The following is a 20,698-nucleotide window of genomic DNA, read 5'->3' as shown; positions in this document are numbered from 1 at the left end:
ATCCTATTCCAGAGTATTCTGAACTTTGGCATACACACCACATCTAACAAAGACAAAGTTTATCCATATTCTTCAGAACTTTCTGAAGAAAGTTCCTGCCCCAGTTATTTTACAAAGAATGAATCAAATCTACTCTAAATCTCATCTAGGAAAAATGTCTCAGAGGGGCGTTCTTGGCCCTGAGTAGGAGTATCACATACCACTGGTCATCACACTGTTCGAAGTGTCTTATGTGTGTGTTTGTACATGCACTGTACAGGGCCATATGGTGAATGTAATAAACAATGGGAAGCACTAGAAAGTGCAGAGGATTGAGGATAAGCCTACATCAGCATTTGAACAGGCGAGATCAGAGAGAGAGAGAGAGAGAGAGAGAGAGGAAATAAATACAGGATTACTGGAGATGTCACATACATGGACAGAAAATAGTGTCAGACTCAAAAGTCTGTGCACAAATGTCAGTGACACTGACAGAATATTAGATTTTCTTGTACTCAACTTTATTATTTATCAATTAAAAATGTTCTTCCACAGGAAACCCTGGAAAAACACACACACAATGAATGTCTCTATTAATTTATACAAGAGTTTAAAAAATCAGAAGCTAAACACATCTCCTTGATGTCCCTAGATGTGTGTGTCTGTGTGAATTAGCATCTGTGTGGCAGAGATATTTACATGATGAGAAACCAAGAGAAGAGGTGGTTACAAGCTCACAGATGAAAAAGTGAATGATGGATGTAGGCACAGGAGGAGGGATGAAAGAGGTAGAGAGAGTCGGATGAGAGAAGGAGGAGCAACAACGGTCGGAGATATGCCTCAGATTATCATCCACTGTCAGATGCTCTAGAGACAGATAAAGAGGAGGACTGGACAAGAGCGTGACAGGAGAGAGAGACAGAGAAAGAGGACGTGCATGCAAGTTGGGCTGCAAAGATGACTGATGTGAAAAGCGTATCGTCCGTGGAGGTGCCGGAAGGGAAGTTAATGAAGAAGGTCAGTGGATGTACCACCAAAATATGACTTAAACCCTGCCACTGTCCAACTTACAAACTCAACATGATATTCTATAGCAACACGGTTCATCTCAGGCTTGGCTGGTGTGGACATACTGTCACACTAAATTACTGTTTAATTGAAAAAATGTTTTAAACATTACCAATTTAGAGGAATATTATTATCTGCCAGAAAGTATTCCATCAATTACAACACTTTTCTGAGGGTGTCAGCTTTTCCACTTTATACCATGTAGGGACCTCTCTGAGCTGGTAACTTATAAAGGTTTTATTAAAAGCTAAGTTCTAGTTGTGTGAATGTTTTTTCACCTACTGCAAGTGTGTGAGTGTCTGTGCTTTAAATCCTACCTGTGCTGCAGCAGCTTCTTGACCCTCAGCCTTTTTCCAATACCTTTCTTTCAAGGAATTTTGATGCATCCAATGAATTAAATACGTTTCAGTTAATTCATCCATTGATATCAGTTTATTCATAAAATCTGCTGGAAGAATAGTCATCTGTTACTTAGTTCTCTGCCTGTTGCTGTTCTTTTATTTTTCCATCCCTCCATTATTTTATGTTCGACAACTTTTTTTCATGTTCATCCTGCATTCTCCAGGGTTCTATCAAGAAGAAGATCGAGTCACTCAGGCGATGGAGTTCAGCTAGTATGAAGAGGCCTCCAAAGCCAAAGGCCAAGACCCTAAGTCTGTGCTCCCCAGTGGGCGACCCCGATGACCTCTGGTTGCAAGAAGGAGATAGGAGGAAGCTGCGTCCCATCGTTGACTCAGTCTTTGGGCAGGTAGGATAGTGAAATACTCTATACAGCCTAGGTGTCTTTAGTACGCCTCTTAAAATGGCATGTCTGTGTCTATGTGACATTGTTAGTATGTGCTTCACTGACACAGACACTGTACATAATGCTGAAAAAAGACAACTTTTTGGATACCTTCTGAAAAATATACATATAACCAACTCAACTAGGCAAACTCTGTAAATGAATGAACGAGTGAATGACCATCCTGAGTCGCAGTCTGAGAGGGTCACACTGTTAAAGTGAGTTTAAACAAATATGAGCACAATTAAGAAAATGAGACTGTTTGTTGGCCTGTGAACAAAACTTGACAAGATATCAAACTCTTCCTTGATTTAAAGTTGCACTGTGTACATGTTTTGATGAGTGGGCCATGCTTTGCCTGTATCTGTTAGCTCCCAAAAAACTGCACATGCATACACTCAGTATGCTACATGGCATTCCACTGCTTGACCGTTCTTATTCTACGCCCCTCCTATATTTTTCTAGTTTTGTGCAACTGCTCGAAGGTTATGATGGATATTGGCAGGCGTTCATTGTCAAACGATAATACGATCAATAGGAACATACCCGTGGCAGGCATTCTTGACCTTCATCATCATGGTAACATTAATAAACAACATTCAGAGTTAGGTAAGGTTTAAACATAAAAACTACTTAGTTTGGCAGTGGCGTTCCATCAGTGTAAGCATGACAAGCAGTGATGCCCAGTTAAAGCTAAAAAATACAGAACAATTAGAACAATGACAAAGTGGAAGCGGTGATCCGATCTCAAAACCCAAAACAGGGTTCTGCCCTATCAAGCTGATATTATCTGTGTGTGTCCATCTTTTACTGCCCTCTCGTGGCAGCAGTAGGCTATTGTCCCTGGAAACTAGTGTAACTAGCTTGATCGTTGAGAAAGGCTGGGAAGCACAACTTTTTGGAAGTTTGCGCATACGCACTGGGGATAATCTTTGACAGGTGACCAGCTAAAACCAAAGTGTGCTTGTAAAGCTGTCCTCGACTCAGCAACCATTCTGATATTGCACGCAGTATACGCGTGCACAGATATCTATGGAAAATAAACTTATGCATTACAAACTTAATGTCACAATCTTTTCTTCCTCAGTGTTAAGAAGCAACAGTACCAATTAAATGAGCAAGTTACACTGTGATTTATCATCTCTGTGCAACTCTGCAGTAAGAGCAGCTTGAGACAGAATATAGTTACACAAGTAAGCGCCACTCCTTTCAGGATTAGCTCAGCACATAAGTTGTGTGCATAGTGGGCGAGTGAGAGAGAGAGAGATAAGGCACCAGAAACACATTATCTGTGTTTGCTATTGTGTGTATTACCTGCAGTAGATTCAGATCAGCACGCTGACAGTTTAGACAGGCAGCCAGGAGCACCAGCACAGAAGCTGATGTGCTACTGTGCACATGGCCAGTAGAAAAACATGTTTTAGACACTTTTAAAAGACACTCACCAAAACAATCCAATACCCACTGAAATGTTCATTTCATTTCGAATATACAAAGACCTGACCATCACCATTTGCATTTACCTGTGAGTTTTACCAAGCTACAGAGTAGGCTATAATAGAAAACAGTCAGCCAATCAGGGGAGATCAGTGCAGATTTAGTGCAGAGACCAGCACTAAACACCCTTTTCTTGAAATATCTTCAGAAAGAAGCGCGAGAGAGGAGATGTAAAGCTATATTGAGATGGATGTTGGTACTTAAAACCACAAATATCTTCTTATGGACACCAAAACTTCAAACAGAATACTTGAGCTGTAAAATATGGGCTGTAATGATTTTGGATTTTCCTTTATTTAGCTCTTATTTCTTCATAAGAAACTAGCTTCTATGAGACCACAAAATATGAGACTGTAAGAATATGACACTCTCAAACACATCAACATTTTTTTTTAATATGTAGCACAATAAGCTAAAAATTGCATGCCACAAATATTTTAAGACAGCAGTAAAGAAGAGACCAGGTAACCATAGTGTCCTGACAATATTCCTCTGAACCTGTGTGTGATCATATAGATCATGTAGAAAAGCAAATAGCGGGAAGGATCAGATCATGTGAAGAGCAAGGAGATTAACACGTAATTAGATTTCTCAAGACGAGGTCTCAGTATTAGAAATAGGCAATCACCTGATAGAGACAAGCCACAGGCCAGAGGAAAACTGTAGACTCAAGCAAAACAAAACAGACAGAGTGTACAAGTCAGAGAGTGAAAGAGCAGAAAGGGGAAGTTAATTCTAAATGAGAGTCAGTGAGACACGAGCACAGAATAATCACTCTCTTAGTAGATCATCAGAGCTTCAGGCTCTCAGACTGATTTCAGACCCTGACCTTTTGGCCTTCCATAGGACATGAAAGCGTACTTGTCTGTGGGAACATAATGAGTGTGCTCAAAATGCAAATCAGAGCAAGAAACAGATGGAATAACCAGAGGGGACTATAAGACTATACATTTGGATGCAGAGTCAGTGTTTTCAGTTGAGGATCAGCTTATAACACTTGCATTTTGTTATGATGACCACCTGCTGGCTGCGTGTATGTGTACAGCTGTATAGGCATGTAGTTGTATTAAATGTCTGAATGTGTGTATTCAGATGGACTCCGGAACTTGATCGGCTGTACAGCTTGGCATACAGCAGCCTGAAGGAAACTGCTGTAACACTAGTCTCATTGGTTTGGTCTGGATTATAGTCATATTGTGTAAAGGCTCAACAGCAATTTTCCTTAATTCATCACAAATGTGGTTTGTGGTTTTTACTGTAGCCAAAAAAAAGCAATAAACATTTTGAGTTTGACTGATTGAAAAAAAAAAAAAAAACAAGTTGTGGTGGTATTTTGAAGTGAGTGCAATTCTAGTATTATCTTATTTATATAGCACTAATTAGCAGGTATTGTCTGCACTCATCATACCTGGCTTTGATGCAAACAGGAGCATATGGTTGCCACAGTTATTAAACAGGCATGCACCAAAGTCTCAATTCCACACACCCAACACCCCTTTGCATATGTATGAATTAGCCTGAATTTAGGTAGAATCAGGCACTGCAGAGATAGTTACAGTAAAACAGCCTACTTTGAGATCTCCAGAAAACTATGGGTAATGTTTTGGAGGCTATGTTCATCTTTATATACAGTCTGGTTTATCTGATTTAATGTTTGCTGCAATCGTTTGTATGTCCAGCTAGCTAGCACACATATATCATTACTATTTTATTATGTTGGTCTGCTTGTTAATTACACTCATATGTTTATTTTCTTATCATGCTTATAATTCCGGGACTAACTGGGACTAACTACTACACTGCAATGCATGTGGACTGTTGGTGTGGATACTAACTTTCTGCCTGGAACATGTAGCTTTAGCCTCATATCATTTAGCATGATATCGTGTATATATCCATCAAGTGCATTTTTATGGACCCTTTACAATAAGTTGACCAGATTTCTGAATTGAAAAGCGGGGACATTCCCAATTCGGCAGTCAATGTCTTACATTGACTTTTTCTGGTTTTAAGCAACATTTTACATTACAATGAGATCATGGTTGTTTTTAACTATCTTTTAACCAGGCTAAGGATTTTAATAATTGGACACCTAGTTTTAAGTTCTTTGAGTTATTGTCACACTGACAGCGGCAGTGGCTGAGAGAAACCATACCCCTGTGAAAGAGACACAAGAAACCTACTGAAGCCTGATCTTTACAGTGGGCCCAGTTTTTCCACCAGCATCGGACATTGGACTTTAGTCACTGGACATTTGGATTATATATTGATTAGAGAAATAAGCTGAGCTAGTATGCCAACTACAAATTGTGAGGACTATGTACAAAGCAAACAAAAGATCACTGACCTTAAGGAGGATATCTGATGATTCTCTGAGGAACTTCAAAAGAATGACTCTTAAGTCCAGTTTCATGCAACCAGCCAGGACACAGTGGTGTGGAATCACTCCACTTGTCCACAGCGTTTTTCCAGCTTGACAATGAATCATCAGCCATTAATGGCTGAAATGGCAAGGATCACTCAGACAGGGCTGCCATAGCTAGCAGCCACTCCCCTCTGTTTGCCAAACCAAACACATTGCCCGATCTTTCTCTCAGGTCTCTTTTTAATTTACAGTTAAAAACAGGTACATTTCCAGTCGGGTACAGGCCACCAAAAATGTGCACTCCACCAATCCCTCCGATCCCTCCAGCAAGTTCAGCGCAAATCGGTTCAGTGCCTTTTAAAAAAATCCTGCTGAAAAACAGACGTAGGTGACAACATTTACTCCTCGGCCGGGGTTTTCAACCAACCCATGGAGCCACCATTAGCTTCATTAGCTAGCTAGCTACATGTGATCAAATATGCCAGCAACACTTGTCATTTTTGAAATGAGAAACCTGCTTTTGTCTTCTTTCTGATATCAAAAATCCAGTGTTTTCAAAATTACTGATGTATGAATGAATTACATCATTATCAATATAAACCGCAATATGTGCCATAATTTCCCGTCATATTTTTCAAAACTCACAATTTGTTCACAATCACAAGACATTCATCACTGAACATACACTGAAAAGGCCCTACTGTGTTTTCCCCTCTGTTGTTTTTTTTTGTTCCAGTTGTCATTGACCAGATGAGTCATCTTTATACTAAGCAACAGATGGAGTGAAAGATGAGAAAAAGAAGGAGGGGAGGGTTGGGAGGGCTGAAGAGTGGTGGATGGCTGAATGTCATCAAGAAATACAGAGAATGATTGCGATGTACAGAGAGATTAGTGAACAAGTGAAAGGACAAGATTCAAGTCGGTTAGATATACAACACATCCCATCCTACAGAAAAAAAGATGGAGAACACATTGCTTTTTAATCAAATCCTAAGTGCGACAATTTGTCAAATTAAGAACATCAAATAGTAAATGAATGAGTCAGTCAGTATCAGTGAGATTTACCAGCTTTAAAGTTAAGACTCGTGTCGCACAGTGACCTGCATGCTAATCCATGCTTTATATGTGTTTAATTGCCCTGCTTTATTTCTTACTGACACATACAAAACAGGGCTCATGAGTCAGTTTGTTCACAGAAACAAGTTAGTTGCTTGTAAGTTAATTATAAACATTATTGTGCATTATAACTTCATGTTCAACATTGTGAACAAAACTTTTTTTTATTGTTTTTATTGCAAACTTGACAGTGGCTCACATTGGCAGGACCTTCTTATTGTTGGATGATGCTGGATACTGTTATTGTTCACTCAATGTCTTAACCGTGGTGTCACCTGTTCCATCTTCTTTTCTCTCCTTTTCTGTCTGTGAGTCGCTCTTTCTCATCTGTAATATGTAGTAGTGTAACCACCTTGGCTTGTCATTTCAGACCCCATCATGCAGTACCTGATCACTAAATGGCTTCATAAAGGTTTCCAACTTCTGTGAACAGTCACCTTATGCATTCAGCAGCTTGCCAGATGACGTCTCATTACATTGCAGCAAAACTTGAACCTGGTTCATCCATTTTTTTGCCAGGCCCCTTGTGTTGGCACTCCTGCTGCCAGGCTGGCTAAATTCAAATGAATAGTGTCTATCAGTCCAAAGGCAGCCTCATTTTTTGGACATTTTTGCCTTTACTGGAGAGTTGACAGTGAAGGAAAGTAACAGGTAACAAACAAGGAGAGGATTGTGACATTCTCTGGTCCATGTTATTAAGTTGTTATTTTAACAGTGACAAAAAACTGAAAGAAAATCTGTTGTTCTGTGATATGGCCATACCCACTGGCTATACCTAGTCTTTAAACTGCTGCTTATATTTCTTTCTTCTTGCCTTGTGAGATTATCTAAACTCCTTTAGTGGTCTAAGTATTCTATTAGCCAGTGTCTGTGCCTTAACAGTTTGGGTGCTTGCTGTCTGATGATTGACAGGCTGACTTGACAACATAACTGCCTGACAATTGTGTAGATTAAATAATTTCAGTTGTCCACACAATTTTGGTCATTAGTATTAGTTATTCTTTGTGTAATTTGTTGGCACCAAAGAGGTACATGAAGAAAAAATAGTATAAAAAATCCTGCCGATAATTAAGTCAGATTTAATAATATTTTATACCTGAATACTCTTGGTCCAAGGTAAGGTGTGGCAATCAAAGGCTGTGGGGAACCTTGAATAGATTTGTATAGAAATGTCTTGGCTAGCTGACTGTTTTGTTCAAAATTATTTTTGTCCTTGTACATGTAAAGTAATCAGTACAAATGTAATAGATTCATGAACATAATAAATCATCATTGATATTCTTTGAGGCTCAGGCACATGCATGTCACATAAAGAGTTTGTCACACAGCCTGCAGATGAGTTTAATCTGAACTCAAATTACTGCCTCGCGGTTGTTTGCCACCGTGACACATGCTAGTTTCACATTACATCCCTGTTTATCCAGAGTCATATAAAAAATAACCATCTGTGTAAAATTTTGTCATAATAGCTGCGTGAAGTCTTGAGTAATGGCTAAAAAATGTTTTGTTAGGTCACACTGACCTTGAATTTCCCTCAAGACATTAAGTTCAAAAGGCCGAAACCCCATTTTGTGAGGTCACCGTGACCTTGACTTTTGACCTTTGACCACCAAAGTCTAATTAGTTTGTCCTTGAGTCCAAGTGAACATTTTTGCCAAGTATGAAGGGATTCCCTTGACTTCTCGAGATATAGCATTCACATGGCTAAGTAACAAATGCTTCGTCAGCCACACCTGTGGCTTCCGATTGACCAACCTCCACCCCCACCTTTTCCCTCCCTCCTCCCTTCACATTTTCAGTCAGCAAGATGTTACAATTGAGTGAAACTGGCCACTAAACACATGAAGAGGCACAAGTGAGTTACCCTGTGTACACAAGAGCCAACAAAAAACAATCTAACTACAACCATTAGCCCATGCTACCATTGCTGTGATATGCTTCAATATGCTCCAATGTTGCCATCGCTAGCTGGCTAGCGATGGCAACATTTGCTGAACAAATTCATAATATAGGTAAGTCAGCTAATGTTATCATGCTACTGTAGCCATCACTAATAAAAACAGACATGTAACATTATGTAGCATGAAGTTGCTTATATGTGGAGGACAGGAAAAACAGTTCTTAGTCAAGCTGGAGCCCTTTAGCAACTCAGGTTCTTGGGTATAGCCAAAGCTGGCTCCACAGTCGAACTGAGAAAGAAATTCAGTTTTGGACTTTATCCGTGGTCTCACAAATTACACTGACAGTGTACACGCTGACATAACACAGTAAAAACACTGACACTGAGAGTAGATTAAGACATGGACAAACCTGACAAAACTTCAACAAGATATGAGCCAGTAAACCCCATGGCCAGGTGACCTGTGCTCTGGTCTCATGGTCTCTTTGTCAGAGCCTTCTTTAACAAATGAGTGGTTTCTTCAGTGGAGGAAATTCTGTAAGGTCGCTTTCACCTGAATGCTGCATACTGCACTGTGCCAGCTCACTTATGGGCACTGATTGTGTATTTGATTTAATCCCTTTTGTGGCTTTAAAACGTATTCATGTTGTATTTGTGTAAATAATTGCCTTTACAAAATCAAATGCTTTTGCAAATCAGCATTTGTCAATTTGCAAGTCTTACACAGGGCTGTGGCATTTTGCAGTGCAGTGAAAAACATTTAGTTTTTTCATTTTCAGGTTTCAGAAGTAGATGAAATTGCTTCTGTGGCATATTTTGTTGACAGACTTAAAGATGTCTCATTATCTCTGATTCAGTCATTGATTACATCAAATTTTATTACATATTATTATCATCAAACATTTTCATGCAGTATATGTAGGTTTTATTGAAGCAGAAGTATATCATCCTCTGAACCTTTATCTTTACATAAACATAAAAGAAGAATTGTCCTCTACAGTTTAAAAATAATCTAAAAATATTAATTTCACTTTTAAGCAATTATCTATATCTATTGAAGTCGTCAGAAATTACACTTTGATAATGAGCAGAATTTTCACTGTCTTGTATTTGTAGACAATACATGAAGCAATGAGAACAATGTTATAAAGACATGAGCAGCTTTAGTAGACAGATTGTCTGCTCAGACTGTGCCATTACCACTGGGAGCAGCAACAGTTGTGTCCTATACTCATGGATGGAGATAAAGAACACGCAGTTCCAACCTTTCTGATTTTTTAGCCCTTCATCCTACTTATCACAGAGAATCTCTAATCCATAGGGCCTCTGGGACCTCATAGGGCCTCAAAACTAACTTTTAGGTCACATGAAAATGCATAACAAAATTTGGACAGGTGCAAAAAGCATTATCCTCCTTTTGGGAAAGAGTAAGGGGGAAAAATGAGAGCAGGACATGTGGGACAATCCAGGCAGCCATGGTTAAACTGCAGTCTTCCCCTAGCAGTTTTTCCAAATATGAACTCTTGATCAACACTTTGATTTAAGGTCTGATCAGGGTATCCAGAAGTATTCAATTTATAGTTCTTTATTTCTGTGTTGTCTCTTAATATTTTTGTGGGTCTGATGCTTTTAATATTGTTTGTTGAGGTGATGCTGATCAGTGTGTCCACCTCTCAAATAGAAAATATGTTTGATTTTGTTCTAAATTGAGTAGTTCTGAAGTTGAATGAAGATCAGCTTCTATCTGTCAATGGATGGATTGTCTTTGAATGCATATGTAGCTCTTTACCCCCTAAATGCATTACTATGCTTACCAGCTTATCGCATAACATCTGCTTGCAGGAAACAGGCTAAGATAAGAGCTGTGAGACTAAACCAAAACAGTAAAGTTGCAGATTGATAAAATAAAAGCCGGAAGATGCTTAAGAGTTCCATATAACTGAGAGGAACTGCAGGGTCTGCAAGTCTGACTTTGTCATAATGAGCAACACCTTTCATATGAATCTACATTATTTGTTAAAGCAGACGCTTTAACAAATACCTAAAGTGTAGTGCAGCTGTAAATTTGCAGTAACTCATTTTTGGTCATTTGGGGACAGTGGAAACAAGCTGAGAACACAACACTTACAGATCATCATTTTTAAGTTGGAAAGACAAACTTATTACCACACAGATACTTATAATGCATGATATGAATCAACATGAGAACTGATTTGGAGCTCTTTAGTGGCTAAATGCTCCACTATGTTGATTAACTAGTTGTTAACTGTGTCTGTCTGCTGTTTGGGGCTGGGCAGGTGGTGTATGGGTGGTAACATTACGTTGTGGGCCGAAAAACCAAAACAACTGGCTGAGAAGCACTCAATAAAATCATTTTTTTTCTATTGTTGGTATAAAGATAAGTGCAGTTCTTAGAAAAAGTGTATTTATTATTGTGATCTCTTTAGGACCTTACACACAGGACTCATGACAGGATTAATCATTACATCATCATTTTTTCCTACCATGCTATTTTTAAATGTAATATTTTGAACAAATAAGTGTTTCTTCTCATGGATAAAGAGTTGATATTCAGAACTGAGGGTTATCTTTTTTTCAGTCATTGTGTGATCTGTTGAAAGTGCTTTCTCACAATATCTGGGAGGTGATTTCAGCCTTAATTTGTGTGTGGTGTGCCATGTTAGCAACCCAACTCAAACCCATCTTAACTCAGCTGGGTTCAGTTTGATTCACCACAACACAATCCACCTCCCTACAATTTATCTTACAGATGTCTTATCGGATATACAGTATAAATTCTTTTGCCGGAGAGATCAGCTCACATCCAAGGTCAGAAGTCATTGTTTGCTGTGTATGGATGGTACAAAGACTGAACAGAGAGATGAGCACTTTATATTTGTGTATGATGTCAAATAGGCTTCAGATACTACACATAATAGTGTTATTAATGCACTGGGATTATGGTGCCATGGTATGGACACTGACACAATGCAGCTTAAACCTGTGTATCATCATAATATAACATAAACTGCTTTCATTTTTTAGATTTTGGTTGGTTGAGTTGAATATCTGCATAGTTTCATTTATGGGTCACCCTATTTTCTTCATATGAAATCATTTACAGCCTTTGCACTAAATTTGGTTTGTATGTCACTGTGCATGCATGGGTGCATCCCATCTCAGCCAAAATGTTTGATGTGACCTGACCAAAACTGTTGGTGTAGAATTGCATGCAAAAATCCTGACTTTTGGAATGTGTCCATCATGTTGTTTACTGCCCCGGCACAGGATTTCCCGTTGGCATGTCTCCTATGCTGGTCTTTCAGGCATCTGGTGTGCTTGTTGGTGTTGAGGGATGGAGCACGGATTCTCACCCAAACACTCTGTTTTAGGTTTTATAGCTGAAAAGCTTTGTGTTCACACCAGGCTGTTGATTGAGGTGGGTTTCTTTTTTTGCTGAACCAGACAGAAACCATTTTGCTTTCTCTTTCTGTTGCACATACTTTTATGCAAATGCAGTTTATGTGTAACTCTCAATTTTGCAAGACATCTCCACTTAATACCACCTGAAATCAGTGCTCCATTTAATGTTAAGCATTCTGTTAATGTTTATGAACTATATGATAGGAAGCAATGAAGGCAAAAAGCCCATTACAGGACTGAGGCTTCCATTTGCTAATCTGATGGGTGTCCAGCTGGATCAGTGGGCTAAGGCACATGCTATTATATAACTGAGACACTGTGGATACAAATCCTTTGTCGCAAGTCATCTCATCAGTCTCTATCCTCTCTACTTAATAGATCCTCCATGGAACTCTAATTTTTTCATCCATAGAGAGGTCAGACTGCAGGGTCAGGTGGAGAGCCATGTCTGTGGAGCTGGATTCTGTAATTGGGCCATGAGTGCTTGAAATCAGGTTTTCCCACTTAACATCTCCCCTACTTTTCATATCTCCTTAAGATTTCTCTTATCTCCCCATCTCCATACTCACTGTTACATCTGCTACTCCTTGCCTCTCTGTCTATGCTTTGAGTGAGGTCTAAAAAAACACAAACATTTCAAATGTATCTTAAAATTATAATGATGAGCTAGTGTGTTCTGTAGTAAAGCATTAGGATGACACCTGGTGGTTGGGCATGAGTATTACTGTTAAGCATAATTCCTTAGCAACAATCTGAGCTCCACTCTGTTGGTTTTATAGAGGTGCATCTTATGTTGTATGTATTAGCATGTTAGTGTGTAACTGCCCAGTTTTTTATTGTGCCAGACGAAAGGAATCAGAATAAGAGCAGCGATGAGTCGAGACCTGCAATAAAAAGGAAGAGTGTAGAGAGACACCAAAAATGTTTTAGTTCCCCATAATCTGACCATAGAGTAGCATTGTCCTTACACACATTGCATCGACACATGTTGCACTCACACATCTCACACAAACACACACTAAATGCAACATACAACAGGTAGCAACACACATATATCATATTTACACACACACACACACACACACACACACACAAACACACACATATATATATATAAAACAAAAAGTAGTGATTGTTAAGAAGAGTTTAGTTTTTTAGTATTATCATGCTTTCTTAGCAGTTTCAGGAAAGGACAGGCAAATAAAAGCACATACAACACCAGAGACTATGACTGAAATCACTAAATAGGTTTTGAAGTCTAAAGGTTAAAATTTGTAAGTTGAATGAGACAGGTTTTTAAAATTCTCTGTAATTCATTCCATTCATGATGTGTATAGAAGTGGAAAGCATTACCCTTCAACAGCCCTGAGATTCAGTCAGGAAAACTGGTTTTAAATTTGAAAAGAGAAGTTATAGGCTGCAACCCTAAATACAGTCAGGGAGTTAGATTGGGCCAAATTGCACCCTGCTGGATCTGAGCTCTGCCTACTTCAATATTGTATCATCATATCACTGCTGTAATTTTTAATTCTCCCAGTAAATGTAATAGCATGGGTCTTGATGAATGTGTTTCTCTGGACAATTTTTTTGGTCAAGTATTTTCAGTGCACAAAAATAAAAATACAAACAAAACATTGTATCTGATGCGACCAAAGAGAGATATTTGAGGTGACTTCAACAACCAAACTAATGTTAACAATGAGCTCTATAGAGTGCTGCATGGATGATCTATTTTATTAGGTCAGCCCACAAGCTAGCATTAGCCAGATTCCCTTGACAAAAAGTCAGTGGGATTTTCCATTAGCTTTTGGATTATTGCAGAAAACAAACTGTGTGACAAACTTGTTGATTCACTTACCTCATATACAAAAGTCCTTCCTCTTAGGAAGTTAGTAATAGTTTGCAAGACCGTTAGACTGTAAAAGCGGACTGGTTGTTGGGGTTGTTGGGAACTGGCGTGATGATTGTTCCCAACATCTGCAGTCTCATTTAGCCCCTTGTTAGCAACTGCCTTTTTCAAGAAATGTAAAAGCTTAAAATATCACGGCTGGGGAATTTACTAGTGCATTTTATGTCATAGAATAAAACATTAAAATGTCTTGCTTGTGAGCTTGTGATAACAATAGACCCCTTTTCAGACATCTAATCAAAAATCCCATTGACTTTGGGACAAGGGAACAAGAGATGAGAAATTGCTAACTCATTTCCATCCTTTAGGACCCGTTCCTTTAGCACAGCTGTGTCGCAGTTCAAGGGCCACATTCACAAAGCACTGCTCCTGTCACCTAGAAACCTTGATATCACATTACCTTTTTTTATTTGTTTATTTTTTTACAAAAACTTTAGGTTTTAAGGCCCTTGTACCGGACAATGAAGGATCCATCCATTGGAGCCTTTGTTGCCAAGTAAAAACCGACGGATTTTCTCGGCCACATTTGAAGGAGCCATCAAAATGCAATAGTCTAGCCGCGCCACTGTGATGCAATCAGTTTTCAAATACTGCCTCCAAAGGGAGCAGCCCCGGAATTATCTAATGTCATCAAACAAACATTTGATGAATACATCAGGTATGTAGCCATTTCAATTTGAGATGCAAAAATATTATTAAAAAATTCAGGCATTGATAGTACCCTCAGTCTAGACGAGTGCAGCAGGTTGGTTCTTACCTTAATCAAAGAGGTTGGGCAGTGTAAAACTGCAGGACATTTGTTTTAAATGAAGGTTTTTTTTTTCTTTATAGTTATAGTCTTTCTTTGTAGTTTGCTCCCTCCATTTGTACTGTCCCTCCATCTGCCAACTGGTTAGACAGTACTAACCACACAGAATTCTTTACTCATAGTGCAAAATGTAGTATCTCACAACAGCAAACTGTAAACTACTACAAACACTGTAGAAACAATAACCCTAATAACCGTGTACTAAGTTACGAATGTGATGATCTAAAACAAATTTTGAAACAAACAAAAATTGAAAAGCTGCAACAATCAAATAAACCCACTTGACACAAAACCTCCAAACTCTAAATGTGACATCTTAATCTGCAAAGTAACTTGAAAGTACAGGTGTCAAGAGGAATGTGGAGTAAATACAAACTGCACACCAGCTCCAGATCATTATGTAGAGATATGATAAAATATAAATCTGTAATATCAGAAAATGTTTGGTTGAGGGCTACAGAAAAGTTTGTGGATAAGGTTGGCCTGGGAACCTGAATTCATGACGTCAGTATTGTTTTTCACTTTAATTTAATTTGTTTTGTGTCCTCCTCTCTTTGCAACCTGTTTCCAATATGCACACAGTTATTTTGTTGAGGTTACACAATATCATTTCCTTCTCTTTTCATTTTTACCATACCACTGTTTCTCCCTTGATTTGTACATTAATAGGGGATGACTAATATAAATATTCTTTTTCTATTCCTCCCACTTCAAGCCCGTACTCCCATAGCCTGTCAACATGACTCTTTCCCTCTAATCTGAAATGCCAGGGATTAAACAGGCAGCCAGCTCTCCATCCATAATTCTGCCATGCCCTCCCCCTTTCTCTTTCTCTCTCTCTCTTTCTGTCTCTCTCACTCACACACACACACACCCCTAGAGTTCTGCCAGACTAGTCATTTGGAGGCCATAAGCATGATGTTTGAGTGGCAGAGAGGGGAAGGTGGGTGGGATGGATTAGATTAAGTTGGTCCAAATTCAAGGGATCACTCGTAGCAAGAGGGGGTGACAGATAAACAGAAAAAGTGTGTGTGTGTGTGTGTGTGTGTGTTTGAGAGAGAGAGGCAGGGAGAGATAGAAAGAAAGACAGAAAATGGTCGAGTCATGCAATCAGAGCCAGAGTCTGGCAGCAGCAGGTTGCTTCAGCCCAGATATGACCCGGCTCTCCCACCCCACCCTGACAATCTCCAGCACCCTGTTGCTGTTCCCTAATATCATACTACACATCTCAAAGCTCATCATGACAGCCTCCAGCAACCTATAGGAGTTTAGGATTTAATGCGACATCATATGCCTACCTTGTCTCTCACTGGACCAATAGGATCTTGGATTATAGCACGTGCACTGAGAGGAGTTGCTGTCAGTAGTAGTGGTGCCAGTGGAGTCACTTGCCTTCGCCTCACTGGGTGTGAAAAGCCCATGGGATGTACAGGATGTAGTATGGATTTTGGACTTTTGTATGACATTTAAACAGAGAGGGGGGAAACAAGAGAAGTGTGGTGACAAACCAGGCGGAGAGGGAGAGGGGAAGACAGAGAGGCAGGGTGATGGGAAACATCAACAAGGCTTCTAAAAAGAACAGTAAAAGGAAGGAGGTAAGGATTAATTTAACTGCTTTTAGCTGAGAAAAAAAATGGTTAAAGTGTGTTGAACTGATTAAGATGTTGAAGACAATGCCTTACGGATGTAATGTATCTAAACTTAATAGTTTGTGAAAGTTAGTCATCTATTTGATCTTTGTTTCCAATATAGAATAAAAATAAATGTATATTTTAAAATGTGACTTCCATAACAGTAAAAAACTAAGATGTGAAGTTGCTAAGTTGCTGGTTTCATTGCAGTCAGTGGAATTTCAGTAGTAACTTTATCTCTTTCCCACACCGACTGGTTCTCCTCCTCTAAGGCGGTGTCACCCGTAGAGCAAAGCAGCGCCCCATTGGCAGCCGCCATGTTGGGGGAACTGGGTGGTGCAGGTGAGGTGGACACAGAGGACGAGGATGAAGGAGGGAATGAGCAGGAATTTGAGGAGCCCCTGTGCGCTCTGGTTAAGAACTGCAACGTGCTGCACAACATAGTGGGGCCTGCTTGTATCTTCCTCAGACAGGGCTTCGTACAAAGCCAGCTTGTATGTATAGCATTCACACATGCACACACGTACACACATACACGTACACACACACACACACACACACAAACACACACACACACACACACAAACATATGCCCACAAACAGTACAGAGTTATCATAGCCAAAATCTTTCAGAAATTTGTTCATACATCCATTTTAATTGTGCCTTGACTGTCTCATCCATCACTTCAGTGTGACATCATCACAAGCTTCCCCTCCCATCTCCACCAATGAGAATTTCACCACCCCCACCATCCCCCACTCCCAACAATTTGTCCAGATTGTAATATAGACCATAAATTCAACCTAACAGTATTGGAGATATCATTTGCACGTCCTATTTCAGATTAATGCTTTATGCAGAGACGGTAGAAATGTCACAGATCAATAACAGAGTAATTTCCTGACAGTGCAGCCAGCAGGGCTAATTGAATAGAGTCATTAGGACAGAGATGTAGTCACTGTGCTTTATTGAGCTATAGGCTCCTGAGGTTTTCGAAGACCTTGGTCTGAAACTAGAGGAGAAATATTACAACGGTTAATTACCGTAAGAGCTTCTAAGCATAATTCATTTCTGATATATTTATCATTTACATAGGCACTATATTCATTTACTTTATTTTGTAATTAACCTTAGGTAAATGAAAAAATACAATTCAAATGATCTGATCTTGGTCCATGGACAGTGTTTTGTTGTGATGCTATTTTTGCATATGGCCTTGAAAAGGACCACTAGAGTACGCTTTTTTAAATTTCTAAATATGAAGCTACATCCAAAAGCAGATTATCTTAATTTATCTTAAACTGGACATGGGGAAACTAGCCTGGCTTTACTGGAGTCATGACGCTGAACTGGCTGGGCACAGTCACTTCCTGCTGTATGGGAACCTCATGGTGATAAGAAGACTCCAGGAAGTTGCTGAAATCATCCGTGGTCCAGTTCATAACCCCCTTTTGTTCAGGACAAACAAACAAGATATAATTTGCTAAATACAGAGCTTTAAAGGTTCTTATAGCTGGATTTAATTATCTTCGGGCAGCTCCAGGCTAGCTCTGTTCCCCATACACTGTCTTAGTGCTAACCTAAAAATCTCCCAGTGGTAGCTTCGTACTTAAGGTACCAACGTCCTTCTCATGTAACTTTGGAAAAAATAAATAATAAACTTATTCATTTGCACTAACATCGGAAGTGCAAAGCAGTAACAAGTGGTAGGACGACAGATAACAAGAGAAACTTCATGCAAATACTATGATATGGCATGTGGGTAACACAGTTTGTTTTGTTTCCTGATGATTCCCATTTCAAACAGTAAGAGGCATGCAAGAGACACTGCACCTCCGTGAATTGTGTGACACCTCCAGTGGCAAATCTAGAAGCTTTGGACATTAGCTACTTTTCTTGACTATAGAGTGACACATAGTCTGACTGCTGGGTTTGAGGGATAACAATGTCAGTCTGCTGTTCTGTGAGTGAAATGTCTCTACAACTATTAGTTACCATGAAATGTGATACAGGCATTTAAGATCCCCTCAGGTTTATCCTGCAACACCGATGAAATTCCAATCAGCCTCACCTGTACTTTGCGCTTAGTGCTAATTAGCACATGTTAGCATGCTAATTCAGTAAACTCAAGTGGGGAACATTTTAGTCATAAAAACCTGCGAGCTGAACATCAGCATGTTAACATGTTTATTATGAGCAGTGTTTGCATTCTTGCTTGAAACTAGAACTTTTTCTAACATCTATCCAGTAATCCAGCAGCACTCTTTCTGAGGCACCGCAATCGTAGTTGTAGAACAACTTCCATGGATCGAGGAAAGAGATTGAATTCTTTGACAATCCTCTTTTTTCTTTAAAATGGCAAACCAAAAATAAACCATGGAATAAGTGCTCCTTGAGGAACACAGCACATATATGTTCTAGTTCTAGTTTGCATTTACACCCTTGTCCCTTTGGTGTTGGTGGCATCTGTCTTTTGACAGAAAATGCGACTTAGTGAAGGAAAAACATGTTGTAACATGATAGAAAAGTAATTCTATCATGTTACAACATGTTTTTCCTTCACTAAGTCGCATTTTCTGAAGCGATCAGTGGTACTAATAATTTGGAAATGAAAGCAGAAAGCTACTCTCCTGACCCTGTGTTTAAACTTGTCTCAACCTGACAGTAAAACATTTTTGCAAAAGTGTGGACCAGCAAAAATGGTGCTTGAATGTTGCATGTGCAGCCTGTGCAGGTGTGTTCATATTTGTTTAATCAAGTGCCAGCTGGACAGCAGTGCAGATGCAGATGAAAAAAATCAGCAGCAGATAGAGAAATGAAAAACCGATGAGCCTCTGTGATTTGTAATGCAATTTGCCGCTGTAATCTCCCTGCCACTGTTCTCTCCCCTGCGTTCTCTAATCCAGGTCTGTATTATTTCTGCTGCTGATGTCACAGCCTCGCATAACATGCCATGAAACAAACTTATCCTGGCATCACCTTTTGTCAGTGCCAACACACTCTGAAGCCAATTCTGCATCAATATAAATAGGTTTTCATGTGTGATGCTGAACGTGTCAGTGCGTAAACTCGCCTTTGCACCATTGGATTTTAGTTTTCACCACTTTACTCAGCACAAGTTAAGCTGTGGTGGCTTTCTCTGGTTTCTCAGGAATGTATCAACACACAAACCATTTCATCAGCTTTGTCTCGTTTATGTGCGTGTGTGTGCATGTGTGTGCATGTGTGTGTGTGTGTGTGTGTGTGTGTGCGTGTGTGTGTGTGCCTTATTTTGGAAAGGGTGACAGAGGCTAAAGGGAGTCTTTGTGTTTTGTCATCGTGCATCTGCAAGTTTTTTAGTAATACACATTGAATGCTTGTTGTGGAGCATATGCCCAGTAGACATTCAAAGCTTCTCCATCAGTAAGAGCAGAATGAGACTGAACATGAGATTGGGTAGCAGATCTACTATAAAGGCTATTAGGGTCAGTGAGATCAAAAACCAAATAATCCTGTAACAGAATCTCTGCTCAGGCGGATGAGCATGGAACAAACGCTTCACAGAAAAAAAGCAGAGAAGGACCCACTGAAAAATGTTTCTAGCATTTCTTTGTCATTGTGACTGTGTGTCTGTGTGTGTGTGCGAAATACACAGTGTGAGATTGAAAGCATGTGTGTGTCTGTAACCTGTCTGACTGGCTGTCCATTTCTCTGTATGTATGTCCTGTCTTCTCTCTGCACCGCGGCAGGACAGAGATCTACGACCAGAGGAAATGGAAGGTACAGAAATATCAAAAGCTTAATCCAAATCCTCACTCCATCGTCGCACCCCCATCTCCTCCCTGAACTGCCTTCCTTTCAAACCATCTGTTTGAATGAAAATTGTGCTCTTCTGCATATGGCAGTATTTAGATTTTCCTGACTTGTCCCCGCCTTAAGTGTCAGCAATGTGAAGCAAGAATTTTCTCTCTTTTACTCGAGCTGTGTAAGATCAAAATGAAGGATTATTGTTCAATAGAAAAGATTATTCTTCGCAATTCAGGCATAGGCTCAAGTCTGGCTCACACTTTAGCACTCCACATTCCCAGGAACAAAATATGTATTTGATTATGGAAGACATTATCACTGTGATTTTTTTTATTTATGCAGTACATTTGTTAAAATAAAGAATCACGGTGGCCTGGTAGTCGAGTGGTTAGGGCGCGTACCATGTTGAGCGTAAGATGCTTTTGGCAGGC

The 20,698-nt window shown here is 39.5% G+C and overlaps 1 protein-coding gene across 2 annotated transcripts in view; it reads left to right on the top strand.

Annotated features, from left to right (window-relative positions):
- Nucleotides 1–225: 225 nt before the first annotated feature.
- The window catches only part of cabp2a (calcium binding protein 2a), a 23,599-nt gene continuing 3,126 nt past the window's right edge, over nt 226–20,698 (top strand). Inside the window, exons 1-3 of one of the 2 annotated variants that reach the window (XM_071505293.1) lie at nt 226–996; nt 1,613–1,795; nt 20,210–20,240. In XM_071505293.1, coding sequence (XP_071361394.1) covers nt 937–996; nt 1,613–1,795; nt 20,210–20,240 — 274 coding nt within the window. In that variant the 5' untranslated portion in view covers nt 226–936. Of the gene's footprint in view, nt 997–1,612; nt 1,796–16,758; nt 16,975–20,209; nt 20,241–20,698 lie in introns of those variants that run through there. The other variant, XM_071505294.1, reaches the window with a different exon arrangement.

This window comes from Trachinotus anak, unplaced genomic scaffold (genome assembly GCF_046630095.1).
Source record: "Trachinotus anak isolate AG129_WGS33_773 ecotype Australia unplaced genomic scaffold, CSIRO_AGI_Tana_v1 ptg000019l, whole genome shotgun sequence".
NCBI lineage: Eukaryota > Metazoa > Chordata > Actinopteri > Carangiformes > Carangidae > Trachinotus > Trachinotus anak.
Note: the sequence above shows the minus strand (reverse complement) of the source record. Positions and strands in the feature narration are given on the sequence as shown.